Here is a 15,055-nt window from a genome sequence, read left to right as displayed (position 1 = left end):
GCTGGCAGGCTGTTGCTGGCAGGCTGCTGGAAGGCTGCTGGCAGGCTGCTGGCAGGCTGTTGCTGGCAGGCTGCTGGCAAGCTGTTGCTGGCAGGCTGCTGCTGCTGGCAGGCTGCTGCTGCTGGCAGGCTGTTGCTGATGGCAGGCTGCTGCTGGCAGACTCGGGCTGGAGGTCCCACGCTGTCCTTCAAATGGGCAAATGGGCAACATCCCACTGGGATGTGAACACTCTGAACCTCCACAGACAGTCCTGTAGAAACACTACACGTTGGTCCACATACATGATGCTAAAATACAAGAGACGAACAACACAGGAAGAAAGAAAATTGATTTAGGTGAAACACAAGCAGAGGGTTAGGGTTAGACTCAATGAGGTGAAACACAAGCAGAGGGTTAGGGTTAGGGTTAGACTCAATGAGGGACTTTGTCTCAGTTAGCATAAGTGATGTGTCTTTCCCACTGGGGTGACATAATAAACATAGTAGTTACTCTAGAAATGACCCGGTCTAGACTGGGAGTGTTGCCATGCTAAAGTAGACCTATGTGGAGTAGATACATGTACAGTACATACATGTATAAGAAACACATGTACAGTACTCCCATGTAGAGTTTATATATTTTAATTTGGTCTCCATATGCAACTGGTGTTATCTTTTTTATATCTTTTTTTATAATATCTCGTACTAACTTTGTAAATAGTATGTATACTTCTGTCCACTTTGCTGCTGCAATGCCCGAATGTCCCCATTGTGGGACGAATAAAGGAATAACTTATCTTACATGCAATGTTCATACATTCACGTAAAATACTTAGGCTACTGTACATAAACAGTCCATACATTTATATTGTATACACGTATGGTTGACATGCATCAATTATTTTAGGGAGTGTATCCCTGTGTCAAGTCTCTGGTTACGGTCAGCTTCCCTGAGTTTTCTAGAACATTCTAGTACAGTGAGTATATTATTCTCTTTAGTACTCTTCAGTGGAGCCAGAAGGTCTATCTGATAGTGCAGCTCTGAACAGACTATCTGATAGTGCAGCTTTGAACAGATTCCTCAATGGAGTCACACACTCCAGGCCCAGTAACGTGCATGAAGTGAATGTGTTTCCTGAGCGGAAAACATATATACAAACTCCACAGCCTGGAGGTACGTAGACAACAAACAATCATGAGTGACAAAAGCCACCCTCCTTAACGCACTCTTTGCTTCTCTTTCTGTCTCTCTCACTCTCTCTTTATCTCTCTCTCTCTCTCTCTCTCTCTCTCTCTCACTCTCTCTTTATCTCTCACACACAGCTTTCCCCTCCCATGAACAGTGTGCAGAGCTGTGAAGATGTGTGTGATGTACCAGAAGGTCTATAGTACTATGTCCTCTCAGACCAGATTCCTTTTGAAGCTTGTGAAGGAGAAGTGAAGGAGCAGTAAGGGGGTGTGTGCAGCGAACCCCCTGGGGGCTAACAAAAAAAACACTCTGTAGGGCCCAGATGTGTAAACACAGATGTACCACATATACACTACCACACACTATATCTGACAGGCAACTCACTAACTGTGCCGCTCTGAGGACACACATCAGCAGCCTACCTTCCTTTTCCTTGTAATTCAGTATTTTATACCTCTAATAATAGTCACTTACAAAGAGTAAACATATTAGATTGTATGGTGAGCAGTCAGCGACACTCCTGCAGTCCTGTCAGTCAGCGACACTCCTGCAGTCCTGTCAGTCCTGCAGTCCTGTCACTCCTGCAGTCCTGTCAGTCCTGCAGTCCTGTCACTCCTGCAGTCCTGTCACTCCTGCAGTCCTGTCAGTCCTGCAGTCCTGTCAGTCCTGCAGTCCTGTCACTCCTGCAGTCCTGTCACTCCTGCAGTCCTGTCACTCCTGCAGTCCTGTCACTAGACTGCCACCAGGGGGGGACTTTGGTCATAGCAACTGCTTTTGAGTTTCTTCCATCATATCCTATGACTGAGCCAGTGAAAGGAAGGTGTAGGATCTAAACTGAAATCATAGAATGAAAAACCTGAAAGATTAGTACACCCAGTGCCACCTGGACCCATGCCACTCCTCAGCTTCAGAACAGACGAGTTGGTATCCTGGCAACTTGATGAACCCAAGCTGGTGTGTAGGATAGGAGGACATACACTTCCTTCTGCTTGTTGAAAAAACTAGACACCCACCAGTAGGTGACAGTGTTTCACCACATAGCAGGCCCCTTTACTGATGTGTTTCACCACATAGCAGGCCCCTTTACTGATGTGTTTCACCACATAGCACGCCTCTTTACTGATGTGTTTCACCACATAGCAGGCCCCTTTACTGATAACACTTTACTTGAATCTGTGTTCCACCAACGACAAGCAGTCTACACCCCCCAACCCCTCCCCCGACCCTTTCCATCTCCTGTGTGGTCATTTGAATAATGACATAACGTGTGATCTGATTCGAGAACTGCTTCAGTGATGGTTTGTCCTAATCACAAAGGGTTGTGGCTTTTGTGTATCAAATCAAATCAAATGTAACTTGTACAGCAATTTTTACAAGCAATGTCACAGAGGGCTTCACACATGCCCAAAAAACTGCACCTAAATCAGAGAAGGAAAAACTTCCAGGAAAACTCAGACAAAAAGTGGAAGAAACCCGAAGGTCCAGAAACCGTGGGAGGAGCAGGTCCAGACACAATTGCAGAAACAAAAGAGATGCAGACCAGCGGGTGAATACAGTTATGCAACAATAGATAACAAATAAAAATGTGCAAATGGATGATGAAACAAACATACAGAGTTAAGAATAAGCAGCGCTGACACAGCACTCCACATAGGTGCCTGTCAGGTTGGTCAGTAATGAGCCACAGGGAAGTACAGGATCAGAACAGCACCACAGAATGGCCAAATAGATGGACAGGAAGGGACCTGGAATTCTGTGTGGTCCATCATAGCACACCAATGTCCACATTGGCGACTAGGTCCAACATTGGCAGACCGGAAACATAGCTCCAAGACTGGCTTTAGTCAAAGCCTAGGACTGACAAATATGATTGACAGAATCCTTCATCTCAACATAGCTAAGCGTTTAGACTGTTTGAGAGTGTGGTGAGGCTTGTCTGTAACAGAAGCATGCTCTAGTGCTCTGGTCCCACTGTGGGGATCACATACTACACTGCCCTGCTGCTCTGGATCTCCCCAGTGGGACTACCTGTAAGGATGTGTAAAACAAACTTAATATAGCCTAGGGCCTGGCTATGCAGCTGTTCTCATGGGTACCATGTCACTAAAAGTCAGAAGAAAGCATGTACAGTACACACACATACACACACACACAGGCTAACAAGTCCCACTTGGCTGGCCTGTCCTTGAGGATCTTAATTAGGATCCCGGTGCAAACAAGCTGCTAATGCATGTACCTCATAGTACACACACACATACAACACTGATGGTGCTAGCACGTGCAGATGAGAGGAGACACAGCGGAGTTTGGTCCTTAGAGACAGCATGATGGGGTTGAGCCATGGCAACCTTTAAAACAACTACACAGGGCTCCATGTCATCCCTCCTTTGGCCACTCGCTGGGGCCACGACTCTGGAACGAGCTCCCGGAGATCATTAGGGCCTTAGATTCCCTCGCTGCTTTTAAATCACACCTCAAAACCCACTTATTTATCTCTGCCTTCACCTAAAGTCCTGGTTACTGTTTTTGTTTCTTTTCTGTGTTGTTCTTAGAATCCATTGTTTTAAATTGCTCTGTCCGAAATTAAATACATAGTATGTATTTACTGTTTTTAAATACATATTATTCAATCTTACTATAATCTTATTAATTAGTTTTAATTTATTATCTTTTTGTATTTTATATTATCCTATTTTCTGCACTTTTATAAGCAATTCTATTACTTTGTACTATTGTTGTTGTGATTATCTATATCTTGTTAAAGCACCTTGAGACCTCTTTGTATTTTAAAGTGTGCTATACAAATAAAATCCATTATTATTATTATTACTTTAAGAACACTCCAAAAATGATCTGTTCCGAGATGAGTTTGTAGTGGGTTAAATATTTGCCAAACAACCAAAACTATTCCCCTACGGTTTAAAGGAAGAGGGTAAGCTGAACAATGTAAATTAACATTAACCAAATTATGCCAATACCATTGGAATTACAGTTATTTAACTGTAATTGTATATTCAGTGGAAGGTTAAATGAAATAGATATTTAATAACATTTCAAATGAATGAAATCAATTACACGGCAAACATGTTACAAAGTAAAGGTTTTAAATCTTACCTACTCAACCTTGATTATTGTAAATCAGAGAGAGAAAGCAAGAGGTGAAGAAGGAGAAGCCAGAGCTGAGAAGAACCCTAACCCTAATAACCCTAACCATCACACTAATAACCCTAACCCTAATAACCCTAACCCTCAGGAGATGATGAATCCACAGAACAATGCTTCACAATTCCCTTTATACCCAAGAACAACCAATCACACCATATTTTGACCATTACTTATCAACATATGACTAGCAATGCAACAGTAAGTTACACAATGAGGTGGGAGACCCATCAAGTAGAGACTCCGTCCAGCAACCCCAGATTTGAGCATATGAGAGGTGGGAGCATGGTGACACCCAGCCTTACAAGTTCATCATGAGAACTGACAAGTAAACCTCACTTAAGTCAATTTTGACTTTTGTGTTAGATTTTTACTATGTTGTAATGTTTAATGAAGCCTTCTGACTCTCTATATAAACACCCCTCTTCAGTGCAGCTAGGGAAATCTGTTTCTGTGAGCGGTTTGGAAATATCATACCTCTGGTTTGCATGGCTGGGCCATCTGGAATGGAAATAGCATGTAAAGTATGAAGGACAATTTTGACCACTGATATCCTCCTGCATTACCCAAGGGACAATTGTACCTGGCATGGATCACATGCTAAGATCACCAACCAAAGAAACACATGAAAAATGAAAACAGTCAGATATTATTAAACATAATTTCCCACAGTTGGTTTGTGTGTGACATGGAGAAGGGATACCATATATATTTTGGGATTTCATTACAAATGTAAGTGACAGGATCACTATGACCTCATGTCAAGACCACACTTTGCTATTCATATCCCAGGGAGTACTTCCACAGGCTACAGCTTGGAAGTGTCCTTGACGTGTCTGTGACTGAGCCTCAGAACAGAGCACAGGTGTGTCCCCGGCGGGAATCAGGATACCATTATTTGAAAGTCTAATGCTCCTGGATGTGGTTGGAGGGAAGGGCACACCATGGGGTTATGCAAGCTCCAATTAGCAATTAATATTGAAATTCTATTTAATTTCTCAAGAGTAATAAGGTCAGATCTAGAATTCATATTGCTATCTCTTAAATTCAATTCTATTTTATTCAAGATTTTAATTTATCCTCAGATAATTACTATTTTTATCTGTGGACTTGCATCTTCATCTGAGACCACCTTATTGTTTAGTGTCTTGCACTGTCACCTCACAACAACAAGGTCCAGGGTTTGATTCCTGCTGGGGGACTGTTAGATCTGCAATTCATCGATTAAATGTGCGTTCGCCTATCACGTTTTCTTTTAGCACACTTTAATTTGCCAGTCGAAAACGAATAAAACAATTTAAACTGAGACAGGAGACTGGGTTTCATCACACATGCGCACACGCAAGGAGGAGCAGGAAACAACCCATTCAGCTGCTCATAGTGTAAACGAGAAGACGACCCTAGTTAAATGGAGACGGTGGCGGAACGTTGTTCTGTTTCAAATTAATCCAGGGAATCAAGGGTTTTTAAACCTCGCGTGCAGTCTAAATGCGATCAATAGTAGCAGATTAAAGAAGACAACAACCGAGAAGGCACTGGGCTTTTTAAAAAGAAAAATAATTGAGTTCATTAGAAGTCTTGCTGTGAAAGACTGCGAAAGCAAGGGCGTGTTTGAATCTCTCCGGGGGAGACTACCTCCTACTAGCTTGCTAGCATAGCCAGCTTTCGCATGTTGGTGCATTGTGTTAATTTTACCGTTTTAATTTTTAAGTCCTTTTTGGAACTTGCTTGAAGATGGGGTGTACTCTGAGCACCGACGACAAAGCGGCGCAGGAGCGCAGTAAAATGATCGACAGGAATTTACGGGACGATGGAGAGAAAGCCGCACGGGAGGTCAAGCTACTCTTGCTGGGTGAGAATTGCTGTCGATGATTTCGGTTCAGGCTATTTGCTGGAATATTTAGTCAATGGATGAGTAATAATAAAACATAAAAAAAATACACCTAACCTATATTCACGCATGTGTTTATTTTAGTTTCATACATATTGTTATACCATTTCGTAGATTGCATTAGAATAAGTCATATCGCGTTAATTTATGTTTGAACACGGAAACTTCCATGCATGAATTGTTTCCCACAGTGCAATAGCATAATCTGAACGAAAAGTTGGCGCTAGCTAGCTAACGTTAGCTAATACAAGCAGTAAACTAGTTGGCTAAAGACACTCAGTAAACTAGCTAGCCTTTATCGGCCAGCTGTGAAAGCTAGCACTCCACCTGTGGCTACTTCCGCTAGCGATTATTAACTATTAATGTTAATTGGCTGGCGAAATAGCCTAGCGTTGTGTGAATTGGGAAACTTTTATAAACTAGTGTCCGTCTGTTTTGCTGTCCTTTAGATTAGGAGCTACAATATAAGCTTAATGAATGAAGCTAGCCTAGCTAGTTTTCGTAACCTATTGCCCGTAGCAGCAGTGTGACTAACCCATGTAATGGCAACGAACAAAGGAACTTAGTTTATTTTTCTATTCCATTTTGATGTGTGATACAGTTCAATTGAATGGGGCACTTGTAACATTTAAGTAGGCTATATAGCGATCAGATGACCAAAGTTCAAATTCATCAGACGCATTTACATTGATCAGGAGATGGCATTCGACATCTACAGTACCAAACGTAGGCTAGCTAAAGTTAGCTCATAGCTACAAGTTAAACTAAATCAATTGTTCTCATAAAGAAGCCTTACCTTATCTAACTTACCAGGCAAAGTTAAGTGTCAACCTAGGCTATACCAGAGGTAGATTTATTTGATCCCCATTTGCATTAAATGTGCTTTATTGGGCATGTATGGGGAAAAACCCAACGCAAGACCCGAGTAGCTTGTGTTTACATGCAAACACCACCTACCACAGTCAGACTGAGAGAGAGCCTCTGGATCACCAGGAAATTTCCATTGACATCTAAAATGGATAAGAAAACAAAGGTACGCTCACAACAAAGACGAGGATAGAAATTATTTTGATTTGTTTGATTGAAATAGTCATAGTTGGGTTGATTGTCCACGCAGTCTCATAAAGCTGCCAACCTCAGTTAAAAAAACTACACTAACTAGTTGATCTGTAAAACTGAAGTTCTCTAGTCAGTCAAAACAGTTAACAGTATTTGTCTATTTGTAGTTTTCGAATATGCACTAAAAAGACAGTCTTAAAAATGTGTAAACCATTTTAGGACTGAGAATGTAGTTTGAAATAATTTCATTTGAAAAAATATTGGATAACCAAGAACGGCTCTTCTAAGTCTGGCCTGACCTTACTCACCTAGGTACTGTCCATCTCCTTACCCTTTTGGGAGTCTCACCCTCCTCACCTAACCTCTGCTGTTATCCTCCTAACCTCTCCCCTCACCCTCCTCACCTAACCTCTGCTGTTATCCTCCTAACCTCTCCCCTCACCCTCCTCACCTAACCTCTGCTGTTATCCTCCTAACCTCTCCCCTCACCCTCCTCACCTAACCTCTGCTGTTATCCTCCTAACCTCTCCCCTCACCCTCCTCACCTAACCTCTGCTGTTATCCTCCTAACCTCTCCCCTCACCCTCCTCACCTAACCTCTGCTGTTATCCTCCTAACCTCTCCCCTCACCCTCCTCACCTAACCTCTGCTGTTATCCTCCTAACCTCTCCCCTCACCCTCCTCACCTAACCTCTGCTGTTATCCTCCTAACCTCTCCCCTCACTCATCTCTCGCTCTGGTAGTTACTGTGGCTAAGGTCCATGCTTTCAGATGGTTTCTTGGCAACCAAGAATGCCTGGTTCACGTTACCACAAATAGGGTAAACAAACACAACCAGGGCACAGCAAGTTGGCATGGCCAGAGAGAGGCCCTTCAGGCCACCTGCTACAGTGGCAGCTCTGCTCTGAGAGCTCTGCTCTGCGTCTTTAAACTATTTAACTCTGCCTGTGCCGATAACACAACACTGTTGCCCTTGTGTCGTCTCCAAGTCCTGGACCTTAGAGCAGCTCCCTATGACGGCATGTGGTGCTGTGAGGGGGGGGGTGCTGTGAGGGGGGGGTGCTGTGAGGGGGGGGGTGCTGTGAGGGGGGGGGTGCTGTGAGGGGGGGGGTGCTGTGAGGGGGGGGTGCTGTGAGGGGGGGGTGCTTCTGCGGCTCACAGCCCTATGGAGCTTCAGCCTCATTTCAAATGATCCTGGGTTGAATTTGTAAGGTTGTTTTCCCCCCGTCGTCTTCCGCCAGCACCTGCATGGAATGATTGGGAGTTTCTCTCTCAGTAGGATCGAGTGGAAGGAAAATAGGATGATTCAATAATTTTCATGATGACCACATTTTTATGCGATATCTAGTCCCCTATAACCTGTGTGTGTGAGTGAGCAGTGACTCATAAGCTTATTGCATTTCCTCTACCAGGATTGTGCCGGGGGTGTCTGCATTAAGGCAATAATCCCCAGATGAAATAATCTTCAAATGTGTTGTGAGTGGGAAGATAGTCCCAGATGAAGGCTGTATGTGTTTGAATGTTGGTCTGTGTGGTGATGTAGTAGGGGGGGGCTGTTCATTGTGCACATCTCTGTGGTCCCGATGCTCCAGAGTTGAGGGCGTGTCCTCAGATCCGCAGCCTGGCCTAGACATGGTCTGGAGGCTACATATAGATAACCTGACTTCCCAGATGGATCATCCATGGAAACTGTTTGGAAAAAGGCAGGCACTTAAATTTTTTTTTTATATATATATTTGGCAGGTGATTGTATGAAGCATCTATATATCACAGACTAACTTCAACCACACCCGTAGCTGCCAGTAGCTCCTTATAGGACCCTGATTGGTCTGATCCACTGTGGATTGAGCAGAAACAAAAATACTTTGAGCTTGGCAAGATGGATTCTCGCAGGGTTAACATCCAGACCGTTTCGATCTTCCTGTCCATCCAGCCCATGTTTATCACTCTTTCACAAACTCCATCATTCCACATTTTAGAATAGATTTCTTTATATTCTTAATCTGCCTTTTTTCTCCCAATATCACACCGTCACTCTTTTTTATTCCCCCCAAAATTCTTCATCCCACCTGCAGTCAGTTAGCCACTGTTGCTGCCTAGTCAGAGGGCTTGTTCACACGTGAGGTGTGTGTGTGGCAGCAGAGTGTGTCTGTCATTAGGGGGACAGGGAAAGGAGTTTTTCCCCAGAGAGGCCATGGGCCCTGCAGAAGAGGTAATTAAATTGCTGTGATCTCAGGTGAGAGCACACACCCTGAGAGACTGCCGGGCCTAGAGAGACCATGTTAGTGTGAAGTACAGCTGACACTGCACTGGGGTAGTGTGTGAGGTAGGGCTGCTAACTGTCTGATCTGTAATCTAATTGCCTGGAGGATCCAATTGATTAATCCATTGATCCAATTACAGTCCAGGCTCAGAGATGGCTACACCAATGAGATGATTAGACTGACACTCATCTACTCTGACCATAGTATTTTGTATCCTTATAAAGTCACTGTTCCGTAGACTCCATCATGGATATACCCACAGTAGGTGTTGCATGGGGCCTGGCTCTGGGCTGCTTTTCTGGTAAGGAGGGTCCATCTTACTCCTCTTATCTCCCCCTGACGTGTGTCTCCCTGCTGTACAGGTGCTGGGGAGTCTGGGAAGAGTACCATTGTCAAACAGATGAAGTAAGTCTGTGCCTTTTGAAGGTCACATTACTCTTTTTTGAACCTTCTGAAACCAGCAGTGGTCTCCTGGCATCATGTTCACCTCAGTGCTCTGTCAGGACCCTGGTCATGCTCTCCCCCTTCTTGCTCTCTCTCTGTTGGTTTGGCTCTCGCTCCCCTTCTCTCTTTCCTTCCCCTCTCCCCCTCTTTCTCTCTCCCTTTTCTCTTTCTCCCCCCCTCCCAGGATCATCCATGAGGCAGGCTACTCAGAGGAGGAGTGTAAGCAGTACAAGGCCGTGGTCTACAGCAACACCATCCAGTCCATCATCGCCATCATCAGAGCCATGGGGCGCCTCAAGATCGACTTTGCTGACGCAGCGCGAGCCGTGAGTATATTGGGGCGGGTGTACCTGTCTCGCATATGACAGCTTCCTGCTCCTCTTTTTTTCATAGAAAGTAATAGTATTGTCAATGTCAATTTGATATTGCTGCTGTTGTGGTGTGTGAGCCCTCCAAACCAGGGCAGGCTGGAGGAGGGGTATGTAGAGGGGAACAGGGCTCATGGTGTGCAGGTGTCTGCTGGAGGAGGGGTATGTAGAGGGGAACAGGGCTCATGGTGTGCAGGTGTCTGCTGGAGGAGGGGTATGTAGAGGGGAACAGGGCTCATGGTGTGCAGGTGTCTGCTGGAGGAGGGGTATGTAGAGGGGAACAGGGCTCATGGTGTGCAGGTGTCTGCTGGAGGAGGGGTATGTAGAGGGGAACAGGGCTCATGGTGTGCAGTTGTCCGACGTGTCCGTGCCTGACTAGTCACACTGTCTCCAGGACGACGCCCGGCAGCTGTTCGTCCTGGCGGGCTCAGCGGAGGAAGGCTTCATGACTGGCGAGCTGGCGGGGGTGATCCAGCGGCTCTGGAAGGACGGGGGGGTCCAGGCCTGCTTCGGACGCTCACGGGAGTATCAGCTGAACGACTCTGCTGCATAGTGAGGCTCACACATACTAATATGTGTATATATTCACTAGTGTTGGAACAATGCTAGTGTAGGGATCCACTTTTAACTGTTTATTAGGGTCGGATACAGGTATGCATTGCAGATCTCGGGTCCGGTCGGGTAACTCGTTTTGCTAGCCCACGCACAAGCATAATACTATATATGCTATAGCCTACATATACTGTATACTATACATATCTTTTTACGTCTTTGTATATTTTTTCTTTCTATTTTGATGCTGTATAAATGAAAAGGTATTTCTTCTGATGCTACTGCATCTGTTGCATCTGATGTTGCTCGTCAAGTTATTAGAATTTCACTGTTTTGATTACGGTATCTGTTCGGTTCATGTGACCAATACACCACCCGAAAACACCTGACCGACCCGGTGGGTCGAGTACACGACCTACTGTGACCCTAACCTATTGTGACACTAACCTACTGTGACCCGATCCAACACTGATGTACACACGTGCATACATACAGAAGACTTCTCATGAACTTGATCGAAGGGTCGAAATGTGACTTGTTTTCTATACGTGCTGTATCAATGTAGAATCGTAGGACTATGTTTAATCAGGGCTTTCATTAGTGTGTCGCTCTGTATCTCCTTCAGCTACCTGAACGACCTGGACAGGATTGCCCACGGCTCCTATGTGCCCACTCAGCAGGATGTGCTGCGCACCCGTGTCAAGACCACCGGCATCGTGGAGACACACTTCACCTTCAAGGACCTGCACTTCAAGTCAGCACTGCCACCTGATTCTCTTGATCACACACGTACACACACAGCTTATGATCTCTTACTAAGGCATCTAGGGTCGCCCCAGGTCAGCCACTGCCTGCCTGCCTGCCTGGCTGGCTGCCTGCCTGCAGTCTGCTTGGAATAGTGTCACATTTGGAAATGTGTTGTGTCTGTTCAGCAGATGTTCTGTGGGTGTATTGTAGCTGTGTACATTCTTACTAAGAGTATGTATTCTTAGGAGTATGTGTGTTTTATTACCAGACTGTGTGTGTGTCCTCTCCAGGATGTTTGACGTAGGAGGTCAGAGGTCAGAGAGGAAGAAGTGGATCCATTGCTTCGAGGGGGTGACTGCCATCATCTTCTGTGTTGCGCTGAGTGACTATGACCTAGTGCTGGCCGAGGACGAGGAGATGGTGAGGCATTCCTCCTCAGCCTCTCTTCCCCCCCTGCACTTTCCTCTTTGGCTGTCCTTTCTCCTTTAGTAACTCTTCCACTTTCTTCCTTTTTACTAATTTCCCATCCCTCTCCTCTGCCTTCCATCCCTCCTCTCTCTTTCCTCCCCCCCTCCCTCATGTTGAGTAACCAGCTGAAGCCCGCCTGATTCTCTCTCGTCTCCAGAACCGTATGCATGAGAGCATGAAGCTCTTTGACTCCATCTGCAACAACAAGTGGTTCACAGACACTTCCATCATCCTCTTCCTCAACAAGAAGGACCTGTTCGAGGAGAAGATCAAGAAGAGTCCCCTCACCATCTGCTACCCAGAGTATGCCGGTGAGATGACCACACAGTGTGCATGCACACAAAACAGTCTAAAAGATTCTGCCCCCCCTTCACCTCCATCTCTCTTCTGCTAATCCTCCCACCCAAACCCTCATTCCCTCTCCCTAACCCTTCTGTGCCCCCCTCAGGCTCCAACACGTACGAGGAGGCAGCAGCCTACATCCAGTGTCAGTTTGAGGACCTGAACAAGCGAAAGGACACCAAGGAGATCTACACCCACTTCACCTGCGCCACCGACACCAAGAACGTGCAGTTTGTCTTTGACGCTGTCACCGATGTTATCATCAAGAACAACCTGAAGGACTGTGGCCTGTTCTAAGGTAACTGTGTGTGTGGCCTGTTCTAAGGTAACTGTGTGTGTGGCCTATTCTAAGGTAACTGTGTGTGTGGCCTGTTCTAAGGTAACTGTGTGTGTGGCCTATTCTAAGGTAACTGTGTGTGTGGCCGGCCAACTAAGAAAGTTCCAGATCATAATGGCTTGAACAGTTATGGATTTCATATAGTGGTGGGCCGTTAACGCGCTGCAACTCTTATCGGCGATAAAAAAAAATATCGCTGTGAATCTATTCTCAAAGTTGGGTTGGAAGCTGGGTCTATACGACGCAAGCTATGATGACTTTCACCTTGATATTTTAGCGCGGATGTATACCTAGCCGAATTGCACTGTAGGGGGCGAGAACCAGTCTTCGAACCTGTGTGTATGCCTTGTGTATGAAATTATCACATCAAACGTGACGTGCTAACATGGATGCAGCTATGAAGCCGCCTGGTTTGCTTCAGGGAAAATGTATTTTTAAGAAGCTTCCCAATGGAAACATCGACAAGACCTAAGGTTGTTTGCACCTTGTGCTATGCGGAATTAGTTTACTGTAGGAGTTCTTAGTCTCAAATACCACCTAATCGCAAAGCATCCCTTAGCTAATGCGGAAGATGCCGGGCCATGCACTGATGTAGCGCAGGGGAAGAGTCGTCGTCAAACTACGATGTTTGAGCGCAACCGAGGCAAGCCCGTCAGCACAGTTCTATCAGCCAAGCTAACTAATCTAATAAACAGTTAATAAACACAAGTACATCTTATTGAACATAATTTATTTTCATCACCAATTATCATAGTAGAACAGCTTTCTCAAGCAGTTTGTGATGCATTTTGGAAACAGGAGATGAGCTCCTGGTATAATGCGCCACCTGGCTTGAGAAACCCATTCTCAAAGACTTACTTTTAGTCATTATTTGGGTAGCACACATTCTGAATGCCTTCGGTGGAATTCAAATGAGCCATTTTAATCTAGATTAACGCCAAGATTACAGTGAGATAATCTAGATTTAAAAAATTAATCTATGCCCACCACTAATTTCATACTATTTGTATATGTCATCAAATAATGGAATTCTGAATAGGAATTTTGGATCAGAAAAACCTGTTATGGTTGCATCCTGATTGCAGAGTCTGATCAGTGCATTTCTCGTTTGTGTGCACGCAGGGCTCTGGATGTCTGGTGAGGTGTGTCCTCTGGTCAGAGGGTGAAGAGGACCTCTCGGATACCTGAAAGTCACTTTTAACCTCCTTATTAACTTATGTTGATCTCTAAAGGTTTAAAAAAAATGCTGTGTAGAAAAACGTTGCTGTAAAATATTTGTACAACTGTCACTATGGATGATAATTTTTCACCATTTAAAAAAAAAAAAAAAAAAAAAACATTTTTTTTTTGTTTTTTTTTTTGACTTTTTATAAAGGGGCCTTTGCAGTCTGAGAAGACACTTCTGTTTGTAGGTACTTGTGCCTTTGCATGCTTTAGTTGCAGTGTTTGTTTTTGTCGGCTAACTTGTATTAGATGTACGTAGATGTTGTCATTGAACTCCCCTTTGCCACCACATGTAGTTTCCATGGTAATGACATCCCAGAGTATATATATATATATTTTTTGTCTGTGGGACTGGAAAAGACCAAGTAAGACCAACTCTCTTTATAGACCAACTCACTTTGAATCTGATTTACTGTGTGACTTATGAGTGAGTAAATGAGTAGGCGTGCATGATTGTGTTTGTGTGCACAATATAAATCAAAGGGACTCTCTCTCTCTTACTCTCTCTCTTTTTTACTCTCTACTCTTTTACTCTCTCTCTTACTCTCTACTCTGTCATAATCTTCTTTCATAGTCTCACCTAAAAGAAGTGACCAAAAAAAGCCACATGACAGATGTGTGGTCATAGCAACGGCCCTCCTCCAGGACCTGGGTGGGGGAGCAGAGGGCAGGACCTGGGTGGGGGAGCAGAGGGCAGGACCTGGGTGGGGGAGCAGAGGGCAGGACCTGGGTGGGGGAGCAGAGGGCAGGACCTGGGTGGGGGAGCAGAGGGCAGGACCTGGGTGGGGGAGCAGAGGGCAGGACCTGGGTGGGGGAGCAGAGGGCAGGACCTGGGTGGGGGAGCAGAGGGCAGGACCTGGGTGGGGGAGCAGAGGGCAGGACCTGGGTGGGGGAGCAGAGGGCAGGACCTGGGTGGGGGAGCAGAGGGCAGGACCTGGGTGGGGGAGCAGAGGGCAGGACCTGGGTGGGGGAGCAGCGGGCAGGATGGAAGGCACTCTGTTACTGATGACTATTTGTACTGGTTTAGGTT

The 15,055-nt window shown here is 45.3% G+C and overlaps 1 protein-coding gene across 1 annotated transcript; it reads left to right on the top strand.

Annotated features, from left to right (window-relative positions):
* The first annotated feature begins 5,682 nt into the window (after positions 1-5,682).
* LOC134021723 (guanine nucleotide-binding protein G(i) subunit alpha-1) lies at positions 5,683-14,475 on the top strand. The gene is made up of 9 exons (XM_062462823.1): positions 5,683-6,181; positions 9,906-9,948; positions 10,172-10,313; positions 10,750-10,907; positions 11,533-11,661; positions 11,945-12,074; positions 12,280-12,433; positions 12,571-12,762; positions 13,924-14,475. The coding sequence occupies exons 1-8, from the start codon at positions 6,064-6,066 to the stop codon at positions 12,759-12,761; spliced, it is 1,065 nt and encodes a 354-aa protein (XP_062318807.1). The 5' UTR covers positions 5,683-6,063; the 3' UTR covers position 12,762; positions 13,924-14,475.
* Positions 14,476-15,055: the final 580 nt, after the last annotated feature.

This window comes from Osmerus eperlanus, chromosome 5 (genome assembly GCF_963692335.1).
Source record: "Osmerus eperlanus chromosome 5, fOsmEpe2.1, whole genome shotgun sequence".
Taxonomy (NCBI): Eukaryota; Metazoa; Chordata; class Actinopteri; order Osmeriformes; family Osmeridae; genus Osmerus; species Osmerus eperlanus.
Note: the sequence above shows the minus strand (reverse complement) of the source record. Positions and strands in the feature narration are given on the sequence as shown.